At 45.0% G+C, this 22,897-nt stretch overlaps 1 protein-coding gene across 6 annotated transcripts in view; it reads right to left on the bottom strand.

The window, feature by feature from the left end:
- LOC137372254 (putative methyltransferase DDB_G0268948) overlaps positions 1-22,897 on the bottom strand; it is a 48,485-nt gene that overhangs the window by 7,762 nt on the left and 17,826 nt on the right. For all 6 annotated transcript variants that reach the window (XM_068035953.1, XM_068035956.1, XM_068035954.1 and 3 more), the window contains 3 exons: positions 20,371-20,531; positions 12,601-12,814; positions 4,726-4,826 (listed from right to left, as the gene is read on the bottom strand). In XM_068035953.1, the coding sequence (XP_067892054.1) occupies positions 4,726-4,826; positions 12,601-12,814; positions 20,371-20,531 (476 nt within the window). The remainder of the gene's footprint in view (positions 1-4,725; positions 4,827-12,600; positions 12,815-20,370; positions 20,532-22,897) is intronic.

Raw genomic sequence — 22,897 nt, 5'->3', positions numbered from 1 at the left:
ACTGTGGCTGGAAACAGGCTTTCTGTGGTCTTGGCTTGATCTCACCTTCAATCTCTAGAGAGTTATCTTTTAAGGTAAAATTCCATCACATTTGAGTCTCTTTCAGATGACAAAGGGCCCTCTCCCCTGGTGTGACTATACAATGGTCCAGGATATGGAAACCATGGCTATCTATTGATGTCTGAGATGTCTGAATGGGGGACCATTCTGTTGTAATGGTGCTACTTTACACCTATTCATTTTGGTTTGGGCTGTGAGTCAACTTGCCTCCAGAACCCTTTGTTAGTTCATTCATGTACATAGGAGTCATAAATATGCAATGGTGCTCCTTTCAATTTCAATAGATTCTCCCCAGAGCTATTTCAGACATGGTTAACGAGTTTCATCCTCAGACAGAGGTGTATATTTCCAGTACAGGAGAGGGTCACCTGACTACTACTCCATTTTGTCTGTGACAAAAGAACCTGTGTTCTTGTGGTGCAGATTAAGAGCTGACTTTTTATTTTCATAATTCTTTAATTCGTTGTTTATTTCATCATGACTCCTCCGAGCATGACAACTTCCAGGTATGGATAACATTGGGAAAGTGCAGTAGTCAGAGAAGCAGGAGTCTTAAAAGACAGGAATAGAGGAGATAGAATTTCACATTCAGTTTGCAGGTGAGAAATTTGGGTCCGAAACTAGGGTCTTAAACTGAAATAAAGGCAATGAAGGGGATGAAGACAGAGTTGGCTAAAGTGCACTGGAAAAGTAGGCTAAAAAGCAAGATGGTAGAGAAATAGTGGCAGACATTTAAGGAGATATTTCATAACTCAGCAAAGATATATTCCATTGAGAAAGAAACACTCTCTGAGAAGGATGCATCATATGTGACTAACTAAGGATGTTAAGGATAGTAGCAAATTGAAAGAAAAGGCGTACAATGCTGTGAAGATTAGTGGCAGCCCAGAAGATTTGGAAAAATTGAGAAACCAGCAAAGGATGGTTAAGAAAGGGAGAAATTAGAGTATGAGACTAAACTAGCAAGAAACACTGAAACAGACAGTAAGCTTCTACAAATATTTAAAAAGGAAGAGAATAGCTAAAGTAAGTATTGGTCCCTTAGAAGAGGAGACTGGGGAATTAATAATGGGAAACAAGGAAATGGCAAAGACTTTGAACAACCATTTTGTATCTGTCTTCACAGTAGAAAACACAAAAAGCAACCCAAGAATAGCGGAAAATCAAGTGGAACAAGGGAGAGAGGAACGTAAAGCAATCACTATCAACAGAGAAAATGTACTAAAAAAACTAATGGGACTAAAGGGTGACAAGTCCCTCGGACCTGATGGCCTGCATCCTTGGGTCTCAAAAGAAGTGGCTGCAGAGATAGTGGATGCATTGGTTGTCCTTCCAAAATTCCCCAGATTCTGGAAAGGTCCCAGCGGATTGGAAAACTGAAAATGTAACACCTCTGTTCAAGAAGAGGAGACAGAAAGCAGGAAACTATAGGCCAGTTAGCCTAACATCTGTCATTGGGAAAATGCTAGAATCCATTATTCAGGAAGTAGTAGCAGGACACTTTGAAAATCATAATGCAATCAGGCAGAGTCAACATGGTTTTAAGAAAGAGAAAACATGTTTGAAGAATTTGTTAGACTTCTTTGAGGATGTAACAATTAAGGTGGATAAAGCAGAACCCAGAGATGCAGTGCATTTTGATTTCCAAAAGGCATTTGATAAGGTGCCATATAAAAGATTACAACACAAGATAAGAGCTCATGGTATTGGGGGTAATATATTAGCATGGATAGAGGATTGGCTAACTAACAGGAAACAGCATCAGAATGAATGAGGCATTTTAAGGTTGGCAAACTGTAACTAGTGATCAGTGTTGGGGCCTTAACTATTTATGATCTATATTAATGACTTTGAATGAAGGGACCAAGCGTATTGTAGCCAAATTTAAAGTGCAGCCAGCAACGAGGGAACACAAACAATGAATTGCCTATTGAGCTCATTAACAGGCTTATCAGTTTCAGGGAACTATTTTTAAGGACTGGGAATAGGAAAGGCACCATGGGGTGGGGTGGGGTGCGGGGCAGTGGGGGTGGAAATACAGTAGGTTTGTGAAGACATGAACAGTGTGGAGGGCCATGAGGGTTATGGAAAGGACTGATTAAAATAAAGCAGAGTCATCAAATAAAGCTCAACTGCTTCAGATGTGCCTCAGTGTGGATATTGTTGCAGCTGGAAGAGTTGAATTTCTTGGTGGTGAATGGCAAGAAACTGGAGAGGGACATGAGCCCACTGGCATCACTGCAGCAGGTAGGGTTGTAGGGGAAGGCCTGGTGAACACACAAGGCCCAGTTGACGGAGGTCAGATGCGAACAGCAAACTCTGACGTTGGACAGAGCAGCCAGGATGAGCGGCGGCAGATTCAACCTCCTATGCAGCTGGAGGTCAGAGGAGCAGAGTGGGGCGGATGCAAGGGGAGGAAGGTGCTACCCAAGATATTGGGTGCACAGTCCTAGAGTGAACTATCTGAAAATGACAGAGCGCCAGTGCTGTAGGAGGCTGCACCTATCCAGGCAGATCTGATCCACAATGACCTGAGGCCTCGTGGCCCCCATGACAGTCTCCTACCCTACAGCCGTCTAGGTCTCGGGCGCTCTCAACTTCTATGCAACCACGTCATTCCCGGGATCAGCTGTGGACCTCTCGCAGTTTGCATCTCATTAGGCCATTAGGCAGTTCACGGATGCCCTTTTCAAGAGGGCAGAGACTACACACACTTTGACACAGATGGGCCAGCGCTGGAGTATTGAGTCCAGTTCTGGACATTGCACTTTAGGAAGGATGTGAAAGCTTTACAGAGGGTTCAGAAAAAATTTAGAAGACTGTTTCCAGGGTTGAGGGACTTCATTTATGAGGTCCAAGAGCACAGCGGATATAAAGTAATGGTGGAGAGAGAGAGGGAGAGAGAGAGGGGCAGAGAGAGAGATAGTGAGCAAGTGAGCACTGTGAAAACTGTGGAAGGTCTGAGAGCACGGCAGGGATAAAGCAGAGGCAGAGAGAGAGAGAGAGAGAGAGAGAGAAAGAGAGAGAAAGAGAGAGAGAGAGAGAGATAGAGAGAGAGTGAGAGAGAGAGAGAGAGAGAGAGAGAGAGAAAGAGAGAGCGCCCGATCGCACTGCCAGAACAAATCAACAACAACTATTCAAGGAGTGATGTCAGAGGACAACAGGTAGATGATTGGTTGGTGAGTATTAAAGTTTTTATTGCCTAAATTTGACCAATGGTTTAAACTGGGACCGGGAATCTATCAAGTACTGCAATATATTCATAGCTTAGCTAGTTAAACTAATTAATAAAACTACAAATAATCATTAAATAAAAACTTTAACTCATTAAAAAAATAAAACTAGGCGAGTGTAAGATATGGCAGACCAGACTGTGTGTCTGGGCTGCCAAATCTGGGAGTTGGTGAACGGTGAGACTGTCCTAGGAAAACACGTCTGCAGAAGATGTCTCCATCTCTGGCTCAGAGTACAATTCGTAAACACATAAGGGAGGGAGAGGAAATTCTGGACAGTTTTATCCAGAATAGAGTCACATCCGAGAGGAAAACACAGGTTCAGGAAAGAGAGGCTGTGACTGATAGGGAGCCGGGTAGCTGGGATTTAGGAGAGGTTGAGAAGGAGCTCCCGTGACACTGGTCCTATCCAAGAGGTACAAGGTACTCACTACCTGTGAGGACAAAGAGAAAGACTGCAGGGTGAACAGCCACAATGCAGACCAGGGCACAGTGGCTCAGAAAGCTGTCCAAGACGGGGAAGAGCAGAGTAGAAATGTGATCATATGTTTATAATTAGGGGGATAGAGTCCTCGGCAGCCAAGAACGAGAATCCCAAAGGGTGTGTTGTCTACCCGGTGTGAGGGTAAGGGATATCTCACAGCAACTGGAGAGGAACTGGGAAAGGGAGGGGGTAAATCCAATTGTCGTGGTCCATTTTGGAACAAACAACATAATTAGGAACAGGAATGAGATCCTGCTGCAAGAGTATGAGGAATTAGGCTCTAAATTAATAAGCAGGACCTTGAGGGTAATAATCCCTGGATTATTTCCTGAGTCATATACATCTTGCCACAGGAGCAGACAGATCAGGAGAATTAACACATGGCTAAAGGGCCAGTGTGGGAAAGAGGGATTCTTTTTCATGGGACACTGGCACCAGGAAGGAGCTTTACCGATGGGACGGGCTCTATCTGAACTGGGATGGGACCCGTGTCATAGAGGAAAGGGTAAATAGAGGGGTGGGGTGGGGGCAGTGGTTGCAAAGGCTTTAAGATAGTAAGATGGTGGGGAGGAATCCACAAGTAATGTAAAGCAACCTAAATGTAAATAAAACAGGGAAGGAGAGCACTGGAAAGAATAAAGTAAGGGAGGACATTGTTGCTTTGTTGGGTTTGTATTAGTAGCATTCCAGAGAAAGTCTTAGACTCCAGTAAAGGACTCAACTGACCAAATGGCCTCCTTCTGTGCTGTAACCACTCTATCATCATTCTCGACCTACTAATGTCCGTAAGTCTCAGATTGCTGCCAGAAGTATCATATCACAGTTAATGTTAAATCTAATACTATTCCCCCAGACAGAATCCAGGCACAATAATACGAAACAATATGATTTCATTGATAATGATTTTAGAAGTTGGTGTATAATTACAAATATGTGTTATACATTTACCTCTCTTTGTCAGGGAAAGTGATAGCATCAAATATCTCCTTGTATTCATTCCATATAATTTTCGTTCTTTTACTCACACAGGGGGTTAGAGTTGTGAACAGCTACAAATAGAAGGTACAATAACAAGAATTAACACATTGCATGATAGGTCTGATTTGTATTGCGATACTGTGTGTTCAAACATGCTCAAATTAAACTCTTATTAAAAACAATTTGTTCATAGGAAGCCCAGATACAGCGACTGCAATAAAACCACTTCCATCGGACACTGAGCCGCAACATCGCAGAATCAGGCTGTCAGTATTCATGGCCCAGGCAGCTTCGCAGTGGTCACCAGGTGGCTTGGCCTTGCTGGAGTTGGGATGTTAGCCCGTCCTCCTAACTTTAATAGCTTGTCTTGTTTGTGCACAGTAAACCTGGCCAGCTTAGCTGAAAGGCAGAAAATCCAATCAGGCAGCAGCACTTAAAGTGCTGCTGCTTGCTATTGAGCACACATGATCTTTTTCTTTCCTGTCGCCTGGACAGTCACTGTGCTGAAAAATGCAATGGAGGGATGTGGGAAAATCCTCTCTTTGGAGGTTGTGCTACAGGAGGTGCAGGAAAGAAATTTGCCCCTGCTCGGAATGAAAGTCACCCTCTTATCAAAGTAGAGGTTAAAGGTTACAGCAGGTCTGGCAGCATCTGTGGAGAGAGAAGCAGAGTTATCGTTTCAGGTCAGTGACCCTTCTTGAGAACTGCCAAATATTGGAAATGTGAAAGGTTATAAGCAAGTAAAGCGGGGCTGGGGCAAGAGATAACAAAGGAGAAGGTGTAGATCGGACAATCTCCTTGTTATCTCTTGTCCCACCCCCACTTTACTTGCTTATAACCTTTCACATTTCCAATATTTGTCAGTTCTGAAGAAGGGACACTGACCTGAAACGTTAACTCTGCTTCTCTCTCCACAGATGCTGCCAGACCTGCTGAGTATTTCCAGCATTTCTTGTTTTTATTTCAGATTTCCAGAATCCACAGTATTTTGCTTTTATTAAAGGTTACAGGTTGTAGGTTACAGAGAGAGTAAATGGAGTCTCCCAGATTCTGGGTACGTGTGAACAAATCAGGAAGAAGGGTTGTAGTTTCCAGACGAGTGCCAAATTAAAGGTACTCAATGGACATTCGTTAGTTTTCTACTGAGGCCAAGCTTGCCCACACAAAATATACTGTGAGCTGTAGAACCCATGGAGAAGTTACAAGGGAGATAATTTTTCACTTTTCTTCTTTGAACATATTTTTAATCACAGTAAAATCACTTTTGTGACACATGAAGTGTTGGAAGTTGTGTTACCACTGGAAACAGGTGCAGCACTGGAATGCAGTTAGACAACAACAATAGCGGGAGGTGGTGGCGTAGTGGTATTGTCACTGGACTTGTAACCCAGAGACCCAGGGTTTGTTCTGGGGACATGGGTTCAAATCCCACCGCAGCAGAAGGTGGAATTTGAATTCAATTAATCAATCTGGAATTTAAAAAGCTAGTCTAATGATGACCATGAAACCATCGTCGATTGTTGTAAAAACCCATCTGGTTCACTAATGTCCTTTAGGGAAGGAAATCTGCTGTCCTTACCTGGTCTGGCCTACATGTGACTCCAGACCCACAGCAATGTGGTTGACTCTTACATGTCCACTGAAATAGCCCAGCAAACCACTCAGTTGTATCTAACCGCTACAAAGTCAATAAAAAGGAATGAAACCGGATGGACCACCCGGCACCGACAACGGCAAACCCAGCCCTGTCAACCTTGCAAAGTCCTCCTTACTAACATCTGGGGGCTTGTGTCAAAGTTGGGAGAGCTGTCCCACAGACTAGTCAAGCAACAGCCTAACATAGTCATATTCACGGAATCATACCTGAAATACAATGTCCCAGACACTGCCATCACCATCCCCGGGTATGTCCTGTCCCACCAATCTGCCTGCCACAGATGCATCTGTCAATCACAGTATTGGTCGGAGTGACCACCGCACAGTCCTTGTGGAGATGAAGTCCCGCCTTCGCATTGAGGATACCCTCTATCATGTTATGTGGCACTACTACTGTGCTAAATGGGATAGATTGCGCACAGATCTAGCAATGCAAAACTGGGCATCCATGAGGCGCTGTGGGCCATCAGCAACAGAATTGTACTCAACCACAATCTGTAACCTCATGGCCCGGCATATCCCCCACTCTACCATTACCATCAAGCCAGGAGACCAACCCTGGTTCAACGGAGAGTGCAGGAGGGCATGCCAGGAGCAGCACCAGGCATTCCTCAAAATGAGGTGTCAACCTGGTGAAGCTATAACACAGGACTATCTGCGTGCCAAACTGCGTAAGCAGCATGCGATAGACAGAGCTGAGCGATCCCATAACCAACGGATCAGATCTAAGCTCTGCAGTCCTGCCACATCCAGCCGTGAATGGTGGTGGACAATTAAACAACTAACTGGAGGAGGTGGCTCCACAAATATCCTCATCCTCAATGATGGGGGAGCCCAGCACATCAATGCGAACGATAAGGCTGAAGCATTTGCAACAATCTTCAGCCAGAAGTGCCGAGTTAATGGTCCATCTCGGCCTCCTCCTGAAGTCCCCAGCATCACAGATGCCAGACATCAGACAATTCGATTCACTCCGCGTGATATCAAGGAACGACTGAAGGCACTGAATACTGCAAAAGCTATGGGCCCTGACAAGATACTGGCAATAGTACTGAAGACCTGTGTTCCAGAACTTGCTGCGCCCCTAGCCAAGCTGTTCTGGTACAGCTACAACACTGGGATCTACCCTTCAATGAGGAAAATTGCCCAGGTATGTCCTGTACACAAAAAGCAGGACAAGGCCAACCAGGACAATTACCGCCCCATCAGCCTACTCTCAATCATCAATAAAGTGATGGAAGGTGTCATCAACAGTGCCATCAAGCGGAACTTGCTTCGCAATAACCTGCTCAGTGATGCTCAGTTTGGGTTCCGCCAGGGCCACTCAGCTCCTGACCTCATTACAGCCTTGGTTCAAACATGGACAGAAGAGCTGAACTCAAGAGGTGAGGTGAGAGTGACTGCCCGTGACATCAGGGCAGCATTTGACCGAGCATGGCATCAAGGAGCCCTAGCAAAACTGAATTCAATGGGAATCAGGGGGAAAATGCTCCGCCAGCTGGAGTCATACCTAGCGCAAAGGAAGATGGTTGTGGTTGTTGGAGGTCAATCATCTCAGTTCCAGGACATCACTGCAGGAGTTCCTCAGGGTAGTGTCCTAGGCCCAACCATCTACAGCTGCTTCATCAATGACCTTCCTTCAATCATAAGTTCAGAAGTGGGGATGTTCGCTGATGATTGCACAATGTTCAGCACCATTCATGACTCCTCAGATACTGAAGCAGTCCGTGTAGAAATGCAGCAAGACCTGGACAATATCTAGGCTTGGGCTGATAAGTGGCAAGTAACATTCGCGCCACACAAGTGCCAGGCAATGACAATCTCCAACAAGAGAGAATCTAACCATCTCCCCTTGACATTCAATGGCATTATCATCGCTGAATCCCCCACTATCAACATCTTAGGGGCTATCATTGACCAGAAACTGAACTGGAGTAGCCATATAAATAACGTGGCTACAAGAGCAGGTCAGAGGCGAGGAATCCTGAGGCGAGTAACTCACCTCCTGACTCCCCAAAGCCTGTCCACCATCTACAGGGCACAAGTCAGCAGTGTGATGGAATACTCTCCACTTGCCTGATGGGTGCAGCTTCAACAACACTCAAGAAGCTCGACACCATCCAGGACAAAGCAGCCCACTTGATTGGCACCCCATCTACAAACATTCACTCCCTCCACCACTGACGCACAGTGGCAGTTGTCTATACCATCTACAAGATGCACTGCAACAACTCACCAAGGCTCCTTAGACAGTACCTTCCAAACCTGCTACGTCTACCAACTAGAAGGACAAGGGCAGCAAATGCATGGGAACACCACCACCTGCAAGTTCCCCTCCAAGTCACAAAACATCCGGACTTGGAACTATATCGCCGTTCCTTCACTGTCACTTGGTCAAAATCCTGGAACTCCCTTCCTAACAGCAATGTGGGGATACCTGCCCCAAATGGACTGCAGCGGTTCAAGAAGGCAGCTCACCACCACCTTCTCAAGAGCAATTAGGGATGGGCAATAAATGCTGGCCTGGCCAGCAACACCCACATCCCATGAATGAATTTTAAAAAAGTGACCATTTGCATTTATATAGCACCTTTCATATGGTCAAACCTCCGAAGGCTCTTCGCAGGAGCACCAAACAAAATTTGACACCAAAACATTTGAAGAGATTTCTTTCATTCATTCATGGTGTAACAATATTATGTTTTAAAAACTGTGATTTTTAAAAGTTTAAACTGGAGTCAGAGAAGTCAGGTGATCTTACATCAACTCTACTGAAAGACAAGACAGAAATCTTGGTTACCAGGATAACAAAGAACACAGAGTAAAGACTTACTTTGAAAAGCAGGGTCTGCAGGGGCATAACACCTGAAAAACAATGGGTTTTACCCTCCCAAACTTTAGTATCCTAAAACAAGGAGTCAGTGATTCTGAGGATGTAAATGTGCATGGCAGCTGCTAACTCCTGAAAACAATGAAAAGCCCAGGTGGTGTTGCTGAAGCCAGACTTGTGGACTTTACATATTGGAAATGGACAATGGGCTATTGACTTTTGAATCCACATAAATTTAACAGATTTTATGAAGGCAGACGGGCTGTAAGAAAGGAAACCAGCGGTGGCAGAGTGAGGGAGGTTGTAAGAGAGGAAGACAACCAGCATTGGCAGCCCCAAGACAGAGAGCGAGAGAGAAAGAGAGAGAGAGGGTATACCTGCTCTCAGGAAAAATTGAAAAAACAAAAGGCTGCGAAGACTTGAACCTGTTTTGGAAATTGAAGTTTGTGGAGAAGGAAAAGACCAGCAGGATCCCCAGGAATCACCTTATTCACGACATCCAGGTCGAAAGTCCTTGGAGAAGTGAGCAAAAATGACATTGATTTTGAGAAAGGTCTGGGAGATCCAACCTACTGCAACTGGGAGGAGGTTGGCACTTTTAACCACAAAGATTTCACCATCATGGAGGAATGTATAATATCTAAATGTGATGTGAGGTTTACAAGGGTTTCAATAAGTAAAGAAAATACCTTTCTTTGTCATTTAGGTTATCATCTATGTACAATAGTAATCATTTAGTTATCATTCTCTGAGTCAAGAATGCATTGTGTGCCCAATTTCACCCACACAGGGCTCCACACTTGGATTAGAGACCTTCATCAAATTGTCCTTTGTTAATTTTCGTGAAATTGTAAAAGGTTTCTAAAAGAACAGTAGTATGTATGAAAGTGTCCCTCAAGCTTACATTACCTTGGGAAACAAGTCTGATTGAGGAATAATCAATGCAATATTATAGGTGGAGCATCATGGGACAGGATGGCAGAAATGCTCCATCCATCAATATCAGCGACCACACTCTGGAAGTGGTTCAAGAGTTCACCTACTGAGGCTCAACTATCACCAGTAATCTGTCTCTCGATGCAGAAATCAACAAGAGCATGGGAAAGGCGTCCGCTGCTATGTCCAGTCTGGCCAAGAGACTGTGGGAAAATGGCGCACTGACACAGAACACAAAAGTCCGAGTGTATCAAGCCTGTGTCCTCAACCTTGCTTTATGGCAGCGAGGCCTGGACAACATGTCAGCCAAGAGCGACGTCTCAATTCATTCCATCTTCGCTGCCTCCACAGAATCCTTGGCATCAGGTGGCAGGACCATATCTCCAACGAAGAAGTCCTCGAGGTGCCCAACATCCCCAGCATATACACTCTACTGAGCCAGCGGTGCTTGAGATGGCTTGGCCATGTGAGCCGCATGGAAGCTGGCAGGATCCCCAAGGACGCATTGTACAGCGAGCTCGTCACGAGTATCAGACCCACTGGCCGTCCATGTCTCCGCTTTAAAGATGTCTAAAGACATGAAGTCTTGTGATATTGACCACAAGTCTTGGGAGTTAGTTGCCAGTGATTGCCAGACCTGGTGGACAGCCATAAAGGCAGGGCTAAAGAGTGGCGAGTCGAAGAGACTTATCAGTTGGCAGGAAAAAAGACAGAAGAGCAAGGAGAGAGCCAACTGTGTAACAGCCCCAACAACCAATTTTATCTGCAGTGCCTGTGGAAGAGTCTATCACTCTAGTATTGGCCTTTATAGCCATTCCAGGCGCTGCTTCACAAACCACTGACCACCTCTAGGTGCTTACCCATTGTGTCTCGAGGCAAGGAGGCCAAAGAAGAAGAAGAAGAAGAAGAAGAAGATTATAGGTGGACATTTATCTTGTGTCCAAATCAAGGTACAAGTACTTGGCTTAGAAAAAGAATAAATTGTCCCTACACAACCATATTTAGCACTCCCAGTTGGGTTGGATCCAATACAAACAACCAAGTCCTCCAGCCAATTCTTAAATATAAATTAAATGCACATTGTACAATATGTACTTTCATCTTTACAGCATTGAGAACAATTTTCTGTTTGAGTAGAAATTAGTTAGGCTACTGTTATGACCAAGGTGGGAGTAATGCACTGTTAATTCAGACCCACTACTCCACAGGACGCAGCATATTAGTAAAGTTCCCACCGACCAGAAAATAGCCAAATTAATCACTTTATTCATCCCCAGAATAAAGCACGCCAAACCAGGTTTCTTTAAACAACAACAAAATTAACTATTTATTAATAAACCAAGTTTTAAACCATAATGAGATGAACCTATTTGTATGATGAGATTTTATAACTCCTTAATCTTCTTAACCCTCGTGCACACACATATATTCAAAAATCGGTTAACCGAGGAAAACCGAAATATTGACTTGAGGACAGTTTCTTAGAAATAATTAAATAGCTGGGCTGTGTCTTCTGGTAGTATTTTCTGGATCAGTGAGGTGTCCCAGAGTTGAACAGTCAGATATCACTCGATATCTCTCGAGGTGAAATTAATGAACAGTCTACGGTGAGTTGGCGTTCAAGGTAGTTCATCTTCAGCAGGCCTCACACAAATCTTTCAGCAACAGATTGTAGCAACAGGCCTATTTAAATTTTAAAGTAGCAGTCCAACAGTGGAAACTTTCTTGAGATTTCAGTTCTGTTCTGTTTCCCTCTGCAGAACTGAAACTAAAGTCTTTCTACAGAAGCCATAAGACTGTCGTAAAATCTTCCTGTTGCTTGGACACAAATTGGCTTGCAGCCTGCATTCCAGACACCAAATGTCAACATACAGTCACTGTTCACAGTCTTTGTTTCAGTCTTAAAGGCACACAGATCTCCTAGTTTTTTTAATAAAAAAACAAAACTCTTAACACTACTAAGCCTCCTACATCAGCCATGACTCAGCTGATTGTAATCTTAACATGAAGTCAGAAGGTTGTGGGTTCAAGCCCCATTCCAGATACTTGAGCACAAATATCTAGAACTGGCATTCCAGTCCAGCATTGAGGGAGTGCTGCACTGTTGGAGCTGCTGTCTTTCAGATGAAATGTTGAACCAAGGCTCTCTGTCTGTCTTTGCAGTTGAGTAAAAATGTTCCTATTATACTATCTTGAGGTTGGTGAGTTCTCCAGGGAGCCGTGGCCAATATTTATCCCTCAACCAACATCATTAAAACAGATTATCTGGTCATTATCATGCTTGTGGGAGCTTGCTGTGTGCAAATTGGCTGCTACATTACAACAATGATAACACTTCATTGACTAAAAAGCACTTTGGAATGTACTGATGTTGTGAAAGTCACTATATAAATGCAAGCCTCTGTTCCTTTCATTTTACTTACGTCTTGAACAATCTGGTTCGGATCCTCAGAACAGTCGTCGTTATGTAACACATGGGGAACTCTGTAGCAATAGAGAGCTATACATCCTTTGGGTTTTAGAATCCTGTCAACCTCCTTTATAAACTTCTCCATATCAAACCAATGTGCTGCTGCTCCCACTGTCACCAGGTCAACGGTACCATCCTCAAACTCCAGCTCCTCCGCGAGGCCCACTCTGTCGAGTGAATCACAGGAATACAACAGCTTCAGTATCTCTGCAATTTTAAATGAATTTCCCAATGACATCTAGTGTCCCAGATGTGCGCTGGAATTTTATGAGCCCTGGGAGACAGGATTGTGGTGGGGGGGGTGGGGGGTGTTCTCGTAAAATCGCACCAGAAAGCGGCAGTTGGAGTGCCTTCCCTCAGCATACTATATTGTCAGGGACAGAAAAGGGCGAAGATGGCCTTTCCACCCAGAGACCAATTGAGGCTCTTAAGTAGCCAATTAATGGCCACTTAAGGGCCTCTCCCCACCTCTGCTGGTATTTTACCAGTGGCTGGTGGGAGCGCTGCCATGGAGGGAGGTCGCCCAGTAAAACATGGCAATCTGTGGCCTATGGAGGGTCCCTGGCGGGAAAGGACGTCCCTCTGTCAACAGCCCCCTATGCTCAACAATCACCCACCCCACATCCCCCCACCTCAGCTAGTGTCTGCCGGATTGGCCCGGTGACTCCACAGCACTTTGCTGTGGTCCAGTGCTCCAGGGATGGCCCTGGTCCCAGGCCTCTTGTACTTAGGACAGTGGTCATCGCTCCCAGTGGAGATGCAGATACAACTGAGCTGCCGGCCCTCTGATTGGCCAACAGCTCTGGGAAGCAAGATCCCAGCCTTTAAAGGAATAGGAATCATGTCGCTGGGCAGTTAATTGCCTGAATGCTGTTAAATAGAGCTGGGGTTGTCTACAAAGGAATGCAGCAGGCTCCCCTCACCTTTTGGTCCAGGCGTCGGAACCCCAGACAGCTCCATAAAATTCAGCCCATGAATTCTTCCATGATAAAGGCATATCGAAAATAGGAGTTTCTGACAGGACTAACCGACATAGGACAATAGAATTTCACAGCAAAGAAGGAGGCCATTCAGCCCATCATTCCTATCCTGGCTCTTTGAAAGAACTATCCAATTAACCCTACTCCTCTGCTCCTTCCCAATAATCTATTTTTCTCCCGTATCAAATATTAATTCACTTCAAATACAAAAGGGATCTGTGTTGAGGCCTCAACTATTCATCATATTTATTAACGACTTAGATGATGGGATAGAGAGTCACATCCAAGTTTGGCACAAAGACAGGCATCTTTGTAAGCATAAAATTACAAAAAAAGATATTGATTGGCAAAAATGTGGCAAATGGATTTCTGTGTACTTACATCTTCCACTTTGGGAGATCAGAATGCTTTCTAAATGGTGATATTGAGGCTTTGGAAAGGGTGCAGAGATCTCAAGATCTAAAGCATCTTACTTACCCAGGATTGGGGTTGGGAATAGCAAGTAAATGGACTCCACACTTTAGAGAAGTGTAGACCTTGGGCTGAATTGATTTAAGGTTGATAAGATGATAAAAGAATTAGATTGTGTTTGAGTGGACAGTTTGTTTCCTGTTTGGAGCAGCGGAGCCGGAGAGAGTACGAGCCAGGGGGCAGCCGGGAAGGTAAGTGGAGATTTAAAATACATACCTTGGGATTTGGCGGACGCGGACATGGGGACTGCTGGATAAGTGAACTTATATATTCGGGCAGTGGCTAAACCCGAGACACGTGTAGTGTAGTGTCTCCCACCCAACCTCCTCCTCTAACCAAAAAAAAGGACTCTTGTGTGGAGGGTTTGGTAAGGTAAGGTTTTTCCTTTTTTTTAAAATCTCTTTTGTCAATTTAGAGCAGAGGGGATGGAAGCTAGGGCAGTTGCATGCTCCTCTTGCAGGATGTGGGAGGTAAGGGTCACCACTTGTGTCCCTGCTGACTTCACCTGTGAGAAGTGCACCCAACTCCAGCTCCTCACAGACCGCGTTAGGGAAGTGGAGCTGGAGCTGGATGAACTTCGGATCATTCAGGAGGCTGAGGGGGTGATAGAGAGCAGTTATAGGGAAGTAGTGACACCTAAGTTACAGGATAAAGGTAGCTGGGTGATCGTCAGGGGAGGGAAAGGGAATAGGCAGACAGTGCAGGGATCCCCTGTGGCCGTTCCCCTCAATAATAAGTATACCGTTTTGGATACGGTTGTGGGGGACAGTCTACCAGGGGAAAGCCACAGCGGCCAGGTCTCTGGCACTGAGCCTGGCTCTGTGGCTCAGAAGGGAAGGGGGGAGAATAGGAGAGCGATAGTGATACGAGATTCAATGGTTAGAGGAACAGACAGGAGATTCTGTGGTCGCGAACGAGACTCCCAGATGGTATATTGCCTACAGGGTGCCAGGGTCAGGGATGTCTCGGAACGAGTCCACAGGATTCTTGAGGGGGAGGGGGAGCAGCCAGAAGTCGTGGTACACATCGGTACCAATGACATAGCTAGGAAAAGGGATGAGGAACTGAAAAGTGAATATAGGGAGTTAGGATAGAAGCTAAAAGGCAGGACGAGCAGAGTTGTAATCTTAGGATTGATACCGGTGCCACGTGCTAGTGAGGCTAGAAACAGAGAGCGAGTGCAGCTGAACACGTGGCTACAGAGCTGGTGTAGGAGGGAGGGCTTCAGATATGTGGCTCATTGGGATACCTTCTGGGGAAGGTGGGACCTGTACAAGAAGGACGGGTTGCATCTGAACTGGAGGGGCACCAATATCCTGGGCGGGAGGTTTGCTAGAGCTCTTCGGGAGGGTTTAAACTAGTTTGGCAGGGGGATGGGAACCGAAGCTACGGATCAGTGGATGGGGTAGCTGTTGAACAGGCAGATACAGAGTGCAGAGAGTCTGTGAGGAAGGTTAGACAGTTGACAGGGCAAAGTTGCAGCCAGTATGATGGGTTGAAGTGTGTCTATTTTAATGCAAGAAGTGTCAGGAATAAGGGTGATGAACTTAGAGCATGGATCAGTACTTGGAGCTACGATGTTGTGGCCATTACGGAGACTTGGATATCACAGGGGCAGGAATGGATGTTGGATGTTCCGGGGTTTAGATGTTTCAAAAGGAATGGGGAGGGAGGTAAAGGAGGTGGGGGAGTGGCATTGCTAATCAGGGATAGTATCACAGCTGCAGAAAGGGAGGTCGTCGAGGAGGGTTTGTCTACTGAGTCAATATGGGTGGAAGTCAGAAACAGGAAAGGAGCAGTCACTTTATTGGGAGTTTTCTATAGACCCCCCAATAGCAACAGAGACACGGAGGAACAGATTGGGAGGCAGATTTTGGAAAGGTGCAGAAGTAACAGGGTTGTTGTCATGGGTGACTTCAACTTCCCTAATATTGATTGGAACCTCCTTAGTGCAAATAGTCTGGATGGAGCAGTTTTTGTCAGGTGTGTCCAGGAAGGTTTCCTGACTCAATATGTAGATAGGCCGACTAGAGGGGAGGCTATGTTGGATTTGGTGCTTGCAACGAACCAGGCCAGGTGGCAGATCTCTCGGTGGGAGAGCAATTCGGTGATAGTGATCACAACTCCCTGACCTTTACTATAGTCATGGAGAGGGACAGGAGCAGACGGGATGGGAAAATATTTAATTGGGGGAGGGGGAATTACAATGCTATTAGGCAGGAACTGGGGAGCATAAATTGGGAACAGATGTTCTCGGGGAAATGCACGACAGAAATGTGGAGGTTGTTTAGGGAGCACTTGCTGCGACTGCTGGATAGGTTTGTCCTGATGAGGCAAGGAAGGGATGGAAGGGTGAAGGAACCTTGGATGACAAGAGATATGGGGCAGCAAGTCAAGAGGAAGAAGGAAGCTTACTTAAGGTTGAGGAAGCAAGGATCAGACAGGGCTCCAGAGGGTTACAAGGTTGCCAGGAAGGAACTGAAGAATGGACTTAGGAGAGCTAGAAGGGGACATGAAAAAGTCTTGGCGGGTAGGATTAAGGAAAATCCCAAGGCGTTCTACACTTATGTGAGGAACATGAGGATGGCCAGAGTAAGGGTAGGGCCAATCAGGGATAGTGGAGGGAACTTGTGCCTGGAGTCAGAGGAGGTAGGGGAGGTCCTAAATGAATACTTTGCTTCAGTATTCACTAGTGAGAGGGACCTGGTCATTTGTGAGGACAGCGTGAAACAGGCTGATATGCTCGAACAAGTTGATGTTAAGAGGGAGGATGTGCTGGAAATTTTGAAAGGCATGAGGACAGATAAGTCCCCGGGGCCAGACGGGATATACCCAAGGTTATTATGGGAAACGAGGGAGGAGATTGCCCCGCCTTTGGCGATGATCTTTGCATCCTCACTGTCCACTGGAGTAGTACCAGATGATTGGAGGGTGGCAAATGTTATTCCCTTGTTCAAGAAAGGGAATAGGGATAACCCTGGGAATTACAGACCAGTCAGTCTTCGGTCGGTGGTGGGCAAATTATTGGAGAGGATTCTGAGAGACAGGATTTATGATTATTTGGAAAAGTATAGTTTGATTAGAGACAGACAGCATGGCTTTGTGAGGGGCAGGTCATGCCTCACAAGCCTTATTGAATTCTTTGAGGATGTAACAAAACACATTGATGAAGGAAGAGCAGTGGATGTGGTGTATATGGATTTCAGCAAGGCGTTTGATAAGGTTCCCCATGGTAGGCTCTTTCAGAAAGTAAGGAGGCATGGGATACAGGGAAATTTGGCTGTCTGGATACAGAATTGGCTGGCCCATAGAAGACAGGGGGTGGTAGTAGATGGAAAGTATTCAGCCTGGAGCTCGGTGACCAGTGGTGTTCCACAAGGATCTGTTCTGGGACCTCTGCTCTTTGTGATTTTTATAAATGACTTGGATGAGGAAGTGGAAGGCTGGGTTAGCAAGTTTGCCGATGACACAAAGGTTGCTGGAGTTGTGGATAGTGTGGAGGGCTGTTGTAGGTTGCAACGGGACATTGACATGATGCAGAGCTGGGCTGAGAAGTGGCAGATGGAGTTCAAACTGGAAAAGTGTGAAGTGATTCATTTTGGAAGGTCAAATTTGAATGCAGAATACAGGCTTAAAGACAGGATTCTTGGCAGTGTGGAGGAACAGAGGGATCTTGGGGTCCACGTCCATAGATCGCTCAAAGTTGCCACCCAAGTTGATAGGGTTGTTAAGAAGGCGTATGGTGTGTTGGCTTTCATTAACAGGGGGATTGAGTTTAAGAGCCGCGAGGTTATGCTGCAGCTCTATAAGGCCCTGGTTAGACCACACTTGGAATATTGTGTTCAGTTCTGGTCGCCTCATTATTGGAAGGATGTGGAAGCTTTAGAGAGGGTGCAGAGGAGATTTACAAGGATGCTGCCTGGACTGGAGGGCATGTCTTACGAAGAAAGGTTGAGGGAGCAAGGGCTTTTCTCATTGGAGCGAAGAAGGATGAGAGGTGACTTGATAGAGGTGTACAAGATGATGAGAGACATAGATAGTGTGGATAGCCAGAGACATTTTCCCAGGGCGGAAAGGGCTATCACCAGGGGGCATAATTTTAAGGTGATTGGAGGTAGGTTTAGGGGGGATGTCAGAGGTAGGTTCTTTACACAGAGAGTGGTGGGTGCGTGGAATGCACTGCCAGCGGTGGTAGTGGAAGCAGATACATTAGGGACATTTAAGTGACTCTTGGAAAGGTACATGGATGATAGTAGAATGAAGGGTATGCAGGTAGTTTGATCTTAGAGTAGGTTAAAGGGTCGGCACAACATTGTGGGCCGAAGGGCCTGTACTGTGCTGTACTGTTCTATGTTCTATGTTCTAAATAGATTAGGAAGGATCAGAGGCCACAATTTTAAATTGTATAAGGCAAGATCTAGGTTTGATGTCAGCGGGTAGCTCTTCTCCCGGAGAATAATGGACCTGTGGAACAGGCTGCAGTCCCATTCGGCACACGCTGATTCACTGAATTCCTTCAAGTGAGTCCTGGACTTGTTTCTGCCTGGGATGGAGATGATCTTGTACAAGAGGTAAATATCTGGTAACATTCATTAGGTCCAGAGCCAGCTCCTGGACGAGCTTTGATCATCAAAGAGGCTTAGAGACAAATTTCCTCCATGTTCCCCACTGAATTGCCTGGGTTTATCCGGTTTCTCAACTCACCCAGGAAATCACATAGTTTTGGATGGGGTGGGGAGTGTATATATTGTGATGGACAAGGCATGGCAGTAATATGGGAAAGGCTAGATAGACCAGCGAGTCTTTACATGTCCACCATTGTTCACATTCTAATTGTAACCAAACCAATAAATTATACAGGATTAACATTTAATTTATAATCAAGTTATTTTTTTTTCATTCATGGGATGTGGGCGTCACTGGCTAGGCCAGCATTTATTGCCCATTCCTAATTGCCCTTGAGAAGGTGGTGGTGAGCTGCCTTCTTGAACCACTGCAGTGCATGTGGTGTAGGTACACCCACAGTGCTGTTAGGAAGGGAGTTCCAGGATTTTGACCCAGCGACAGTGAAGGAACGGCGATATAGTTCCAAGTCAGGATGGTGTGTGAACAGTGGGAGGCATTCAAAGGGGAGATTCAAGGGGTTCAGGGTAAACATGTTTCCACAAAGAAAAATGGTGAAGCGGCCAAATCTAGGGCCCCATGGATGTCAAGGAGCCTATCGGGTAAAATAAGGCAGAAAAGGAAAGCTTATGTCCGACACTAAGAACTCAATGCTACAGAAAGCTGAGAGGAGTATAGAAAGTGGAGGGATGAAATCAAAAAGGAAATTAGGAAAGCAAAGAGAGGGCATGAAAGAATATTGGCAAGCAAAATCAAGGTGAACCCAATGATATTTTATCAATACGTTAAGAGTAAGAGGATAACTAAGGAGAGAGTAGGGCCCATAAAAGACCAAAAAGGTAACCTATGTGTAGAAACGGAAGATATTGGTATGGTTTTTCATGAATGCTTTGCGTCTGTCTTCACAAAAGAGGGGGACACTGCAGATATGGTAGTCAAGGAGGAGGAGTGTGAATTATTGGATGTGATAAACATAGGGAGAGAGGAAGGAGAATGGGATTAGCATCCTTAATAGTTGATAAATCACCAGGGCCAGATGAAATGCATCCTAGGCTGTTAAAAGAAGCAAGAGAGGAAATAGCAGAGGGTCTGACCATAATTTTCCAGTCCTCACTGCATACAGGTGTGATGCTGGAGGATTGGAGAACTGCTAACATTGTACCTCTGTTTAAAAAGGGAGCGAAGGATAGTTGAGGCAGAGACCCTCAACTCGATCAAAAGGAGTCTGGATATACACCTCAAGTCCCATAAGCTGCAGGGCTACGGATCAAATGCGGGAAGGTGGAATAGGTGGATCATTCTGTGCCTTAAACTATCTGTGATTCTATGCTTCACAATACTTGATTGCTGATAATGACAGCATTTTGACACAATGCTTTCAGTCAATGACCAATTATCACATCCAAATCCTTTTCCAACTTTCTCATGAAAACTCATTGCATCTGCATCCAAGGTTCATATTTCCTGTTATCATCCAATAAATTATATTAAAATGCAACAAGAATTTTCATGGTCACGAACTTTATTTGTCTAGATCTCTCTGAATGCGATCGAACTACTGAAACTAAAATTGATCACCCTCAACAAAATGAGAAAGGCTGCAACTTTAGTTTTTGTGCTCTGTAAAATCTTCAGATTACTATGGTTACCTGTAAGAGACATTATCAGGTCTATCCAGTTTCTTGGCCTCTTCAATCTGAGCTCCACTCAGATCAATTCCAACCACTTTTTCAAAGTAAGAAGCCAGTCCCCGGGAGCTCTGACCTGAGCCACATCCCACATCCACTGCCAGGCTGAAGGGCTTCCCCTTCTGAAAAGGGAATCACATTTTAATCAAACACAAATATCTTCACCCTCTGTCCCCCCACTTCAACACTCCCGCCATTGGTCTGCCAACACACCCACAGCCAATCAGAAAGTCAACTATCTCTTCATTACCCCATGGTCATCAGAAAGAGAACACGCTCCTCATTACCCGATTGACCAACGATCAAGAATCATCCAAACAGCCATTTTTATTCCCATGTCCGATATTTTTACAATCAGTAAACAAAACTGTGTTCTGAATGCCCTGTGATTTTTCTCCTGGGTTTGGAGGCAGGCCAGGAGATTTGTTAAGTGTTGATCCATACAAAGCACACCCCGAGTCGAGATTATTTTACTGATACATCCATCTCTTCACTATCACCACCATCTCCCCACCCCAGAAAAAACCTTGCGTTCTGTAATTCTGTGCCTGATAGCTTTATTGGAAAGCCTGCACATTGAGTTCCTAGAAATGGCAGAAACCATATAGTCCTCAACTGGAGACACAATAAAGGCAAGAAACCCCAAATTAATTAATCTAGTCACTCACTGTGATCTGCATAAGAAGAATTAACACTCACCTTTAACACAACAAAAAGACAGATTTAATTGGGTAGAAATTTAATTTTCCAGTGACTGACTGGTTGTTTGCTCTGGAGGTGTTAGGCCGCAGCCATATTAATGGTCTGGGCTTCACATTCCAAAAGAGCCTCCTGATACAGCTTGCCAGGAGGAGGAGTTATATCTGGTTCTTACTAAGCATTGCCAACCCTCCAGGATTGTCTTGCACTCTCTGGAATTATGGAACGATTTTCCGTATACTGCTGCGAGAAACAGCCGGAGATAAAAATTGTAGGGCATTAAAGAAAAGGTTTGTATCTTTTCTCTTCTTCTAAACACTTCAGTTGATTGGTTACAAATACACTGGAGTTGCGGAAAAGGCTGTTTGACTGGGGATAGAGCATCTGGTGGTGGGTGATCATGTGATGAAATCTCTAGGAACATGTCCAAGCGGAGTTGTCGACCCTAGTTCTTACACCTGGACACCAGGAGAATTCCTGCTCTTTTTCCAAAAGTTTAAACAGAACAGGCTAATAGGACTTCATGATAACAGCATATCTGAAAGTCAGCACTTCTGACAGGGCAGCTCGCCCTCAGTACTGCGCTGAGGTTGTAAGCTCAAATCTGCAGTGAATTGTTAACCTGCCATCTTCTCACTCAGAGATGAGATCATTACCCCACGGTGAGAATACTACAACAATTCACATTTATATAGAGCCTTTAATGAAGTAAAACATCCCAAGCCATTTCTCAGGAACCACATGAAGAAAATTTGGGATAAATGACTGACAGTGTGGTCAAAGAGGTCGGTTTTAAGGAGCGTCTTCAAGGAGGAAAGTTGGGGAGGTTTAGGGAGAGAAATCCAGAACTTAGGGATTTGGCAGGTGAAGGCACGGCCGCCAGTAGTGGAGTGCCTAAAATTGAGAATGAACAAGACGTCAGAATTGAAATTTGAAAACCAGGATCAAGGAGTTGCTGGACCTGGATGATGGGTGAGTGGCTCTTGGGGCGAGTTAGGACACAGACAGCAGAATATTGGATGAGTTCAAATTTCCGGAGTGTGGAATGTGAGAAGCCGGCCAGTAGGGTGTTGGAATGTCAAGTCTAGAGGTTACAAAGACATGGATGAGGGTTTCAGCAGCAGATGAGTTGAGGCAGGAGTGGAGCTGGACAATGTAATGGAGGTGGAAGTAGGTGGTGTTGGTGATGGCGAACTACCCAGTGGTGAGAGGACTGGTAACAATCAAGTTGACATTGGAAAAAGTATCCCCAACATTTAACTATTAAATTCTGAAAATTACTAAGGTTTCATTTCACAGATTTCCATGTATTTTACACTTAACTATAAATCCCAGTCACTGCTGGAAAATATTTAAAGGCAATATCACACTTCAAAAGTATTTAGACAAATCAAAGTGTAACAGATTGGCCACTAGAGAAGAAACATAGACTTATCGTAGAATCATAGAATGGTTACAACACAGAAGGAGGCCATTTGGCCCATCGTATCCATGCCAGCTCTCTGCAAGAGCAACTCACCAAGTCCCACTCCCTGCCCTTTTTCCCATAGCCCTGCAAAATTTCTCTTTGGATAATTATCCAATTCCCTTTTGAAAGGTTCGATTGAAGCTGCCTCCACCAAACTCTCAGGCAGTGCATTCCAAATTCTAACCACTCACTGCATAAAAAGGTTTTTCACGTCGCCTTTAGTTCTTTTGCCATTCACCTTAAATCGATGTCCTCTAGTCCTTGACCCTTTCACCAATGGGAACAGTTTCTCCCTATCTCCTCTGTCCAAACCCTCTCATG

The sequence above is a fragment of the Heterodontus francisci genome, chromosome 7, assembly GCF_036365525.1.
Source record: "Heterodontus francisci isolate sHetFra1 chromosome 7, sHetFra1.hap1, whole genome shotgun sequence".
In the NCBI taxonomy this organism is placed as follows: domain Eukaryota; kingdom Metazoa; phylum Chordata; class Chondrichthyes; order Heterodontiformes; family Heterodontidae; genus Heterodontus; species Heterodontus francisci.
The sequence above is the reverse complement of the archived record's forward strand: the minus strand, read 5'-3'. Positions and strand labels throughout refer to the sequence as shown.